The sequence below is a fragment of the Ursus americanus genome, chromosome 32, assembly GCF_024610735.1.
Source record: "Ursus americanus isolate L20-20 chromosome 32, mUrsAme1.1.p, whole genome shotgun sequence".
Taxonomy (NCBI): Eukaryota; Metazoa; Chordata; class Mammalia; order Carnivora; family Ursidae; genus Ursus; species Ursus americanus.
In genome coordinates, this window is record NC_142158.1 from 1,395,235 (window position 1) to 1,399,295 (window position 4,061).

Consider the following 4,061-nt stretch of genomic DNA (forward strand, 5'->3'; position numbering starts at 1 on the left):
TAATTCGATGTGACTTTGAGTTGGAGTTTTTATTTGAGTTTGCTTGATTCATTTTAGTATATTTATCTTGTTCGGATTTGGTGTGGTCTTTATCTTAACATGGTTTGAATTTTATTGATGTTGTTTGATTTCTATTGAAAACTTGATTAAATAACCTAATTGCACCTTTGCTATGTTACCAAACTACTAGTACCTTCCTGCTTTAAGGCATATTTGATTCCTGCAGGCCCTTGCAGAATTTGTCATGAGGAATTATGGGGTGGAATGTAGAGAGCAAAATGGAGTCTCTCGTGTCAAGCAGGGGCCTGTCAAGTGTGACGCAAGCAGTTAAGGTACTGCAGCTAGGAGATTTCGCCGGACCAACACCAGCCTACACCCCAGAACCGATAACGAGCAGAACCAGAGGAGGTCTGCAGAGACGCAGAACTGATGAAGTCCCTTTGAAAAGGGGAGGATTTGGCAGCAAACTGTCAGACTCCTCAGACTTGACCCCTCTATGCTGACCACTTAAGAAGGCAGCTGCGGCCCAGGGCTGTGCCCGAGTGATCTCTGGACAGAACCCGAGAGCCTTCGCTGCTTGAACAGGAGAAGCCGTGGGCGCTGAGACGGACCGGGACCAGACCGGGGCCTTATCTCAACCGCCCGCCCACAAGCCGACTTCGTGTTCGGTCCGTTGACTTACTGCACCTTGTGTTACCGCGTTTGCTGTGCGGCTCGTCTTCTGTCCGCTTCGTGTGCCGTGGAAGGAGCCAGGTTTAATGACGTGGTGAGTTGTCATTGAGCGTGGAATCCTGAACCTGCTTTATAATTGTGGTTTAACTTTGCTTTGTGATTGAATAAAGCTGACCTTGCGGAAAGACACAGCTTGTGCGCGCCTTCACAGCGTGCTCGTGACACTGGGTCTCCAGACCTTCTAGCATTTTTATGAATTACCCAACAGTCTTTTATTTAATCCTATTTCTGCTTAATTAAGCAGCGTCGATTTCTGTTTCTTTGCGACTAAGAAAGCTGATGCATACAAAGATCTTTCAAGAAATAGACAATTGGTAGGGGCGCCTGGGTGGCGCGGGCGTTAAGCGTCTGCCTTCGGCTCAGGGCGTGATCCCAGCGTTCTGGGTTCGAGCCCCACATTAGGCTCCTCCACTATGAGCCTGCTTCTTCCTCTCCCACTCCCCCTGCTTGTGTTCCCTCTCTCGCTGGCTGTCTCTATCTCTGTCGAATAAATAAATAAAATCTTTAAAAAAAAAAAAAGACAATTGGGATTTGATTGGTCCATTATTGCCATTGCTTCTCTGTCCCACCCAGTGTTGCTTACATTGGTCCTAACGAGTTCCAGCAAAGTTTTCTGATTTCTGTCTCATAAGAAAAAAGTAAAAAACACAAGGGTAACTTGTAGATGGTCTCATCATAAAGAAACAAAACAAACCTGTTTATAGCAGGATGTTTTTTAAAAAAAATCTCTTTATATCTGCCTGTTAATTGTTACATATATGAAAATGATTGAGCATTTTATTTATTTATTTTTTTTAACCAACTTTGAAGAAATGTTTTAGATAGTATGACTTGAAATATGGGACATATGGCATATGGAGACAGGCACTTTTCATGGCTCTGGGCAGCACAATGGACCCAGAAAACAATCTGTAAATCGGCTATGAGTTCCAAATCAAAGATCACAAAGGCAAATGTTATCAGTTGCTGGTGCAGTCACTTCTCATATAGGCAACTCTAAATAATAGCACAGACTTTTAATTTAATTTATTTTAGAGAGAGCACGAGCAGAGGGAGAGGCAGAGGGGGATGGAGAGAGAGAATCTCGAGCAGACTCTGCACTGAGTGTGGAGCCGGATGTGGGGCTCGATCTCACGACCCTGAGATCATGACCTGAGCCAAAACCAAGAGTCGGGTGCTTAACCGACTGAGCCGCCCAGGTGCCCCAGATTTTTAATTTTAAAAATGGTGATTAATAGTCTTCCAGGCAATTCTTTGTAGACCATCATAAGATTTATATACATATATACAAGGAAGATATAAGTGCTGCTTTTTTACACAAGGGAATAAAGGCAGATTATAGGAAAGATAATATAATCATAAAACATGACTAAATACAAAAAACATTAGGGTGAGATGAATCCATCTGCTCATTTCCACCAATTCCTCATTTGCACCTTTCACCCATTCAGATTAATTTATTCGATACGTTTACTCACGCACACCGTACTCCTTACCTACAAGGCTTCCTTGTGGATTTGGAATATCTCATTGTTTCTATGTAAAAATCACCAATGTCCGGGATCCAGATTACGTGCGGCTTTTTTCTCAAAGCTTTACTTGACCTCTTACACCCTCACCAATGTCTTTTCTCTTTAACCTGTCATTGCAGTTACGATTTGAACCTAATGTTACATACTAGTTTTCTTTCCTGTTTTTCATGCACCACGATGTGGTTACATCATTCCTGTCTGCTCCAGGGGGACAGGCCTGTGGGGGTCCTCTATTCTTCACTCCCCATGGTATGTTTCTGTTGCCCTGAACCATCTGGGAGTTCTTAACGATGCATTCAAATGTTGATTTCATATCCTTACTGTAATTTTCAGGGACTTCATCTATACGTGTTTGCCCATAACAATAATACCTTCAGGAGCTCAAATAGATAAGGCCTGTTATTAGGTAGCAAATTTAGGTCATTGCCCAGTTTAGTTAGGTATTTGGTAACAACTTTGTAACTACGACCAGAAAGAAAATGATGAACTGATGAGGATTTGCCTCTTATTGAATGCCTTTCAGTGAGTCCAAATCACTGGCAGAAGGTTTTGGTCTGGCCCACAGCCTTCTTTAATGCCCCCTTCAGCTCACTGTTCCTTAGACTGTATATGAAGGGATTCAACCCAGGGGCTACGACCATGAAGACCGCTGATGCGGCTGAGTCTTTTTCAGGTGAATGGTTGGATGAGGGGCTCATATAGATTCCTGTGATTGTGCCATAGAAAAGAATGACCAAGGCAAGGTGAGATCCACAGGTGGAGAAAGCCTTGAGTTTTCCTTGGGCAGAAGGGATTTTCATCACAGCAGAGATGATGAGACTGTAGGATGCCATGATACACCCTGAAGGTACCACGAAGATCAGCGCCACCGCGGCCAGAACTATGGACTGATTGAGACTGGTGTCAGAACAGGAGAGGGGGAAGAGAGAGTTGATATCACAGAAGAAATGGTGGATGGTGTTAGAGCAGAAGTGCAGACGGGTGAGCATAAGGGTGTGCAAGAGGGGATTCAAAGTGGCAAGGACCCAAGGCACAGCCACCAGAGAGGCGCAGAGGCACTGAGTCATAATGGTGGAGTAATGCAAAGGGTGACAGATGGCCATGTAACGGTCATATGCCATCACTGTGAGAAGGAAATTGTCCATGTTGGTAAACATCATACAGAAATACAGCTGAGCCAGGCAGCCAGGATAGGAGATCGTCTGAGTCTGGGCTTGGATGTTCAGCAGCATCTTGGGGACGGTAGCTGAAGGAAGGCAGAGGTCTACCACAGACAGATTGGCAAGGAAGAAATACATGGGTGTGTGGAGGCGGCGGTCTGAGACAATAGCCAGCAAGATGAGCAAGTTTCCAAACAGCCCTGTTAAGTAGAGACATAGGAAAAGTACAAAGAGGAGAGCCTGTCGCTCTGGCCAACTTGAGAAGCCCAAGAGGAGAAATTCAGATACACTGGTTTGGTTTCCTTTTTCCATTGTGTGGATATATCTGCATGAAAACCAAGAGGATGAAATATTTTTGACAGAAAAAAATTTTTCCCCTTTTATTTTGTTGTCTATTCATATAGTCTTATCTCATGTACTAAATATTTTCTCTAGGCCATCCTGCCTCTCTGGTACTCTCCTGAGCTTCCCTGACTGTGGGTATGTCCTTCCGTTTCATCAGTTGACTTTTTACTTATCCTCCCTTACTGGAACGGCCCCTCACCAGGACTTCCAAGGGACCTCTATACCTCCCCGCTCTCCCTACCTGTGATGTCACTGGTGGCTCTTGTATATTCTGCACTTTGTGTGACTGCCT

General features: G+C 44.3%; 1 protein-coding gene across 1 annotated transcript; it reads right to left on the bottom strand.

Annotated features, from left to right (window-relative positions):
• Window positions 1-2,797: 2,797 nt before the first annotated feature.
• Window positions 2,798-3,739, bottom strand: LOC123794426 (putative olfactory receptor 1F12P). The gene has a single exon (XM_045800607.2). The coding sequence runs from the start codon at window positions 3,734-3,736 to the stop codon at window positions 2,798-2,800; it is 939 nt and encodes a 312-aa protein (XP_045656563.2). The 5' UTR covers window positions 3,737-3,739.
• Window positions 3,740-4,061: the final 322 nt, after the last annotated feature.

Excerpts from the sequence above, each read along its gene's own strand:
- LOC123794426 (XM_045800607.2), bottom strand. The coding sequence starts at position 3,736 with ATGGAAAAAGGAAACCAAACCAGTGTATCTGAATTTCTCCTCTTGGGC.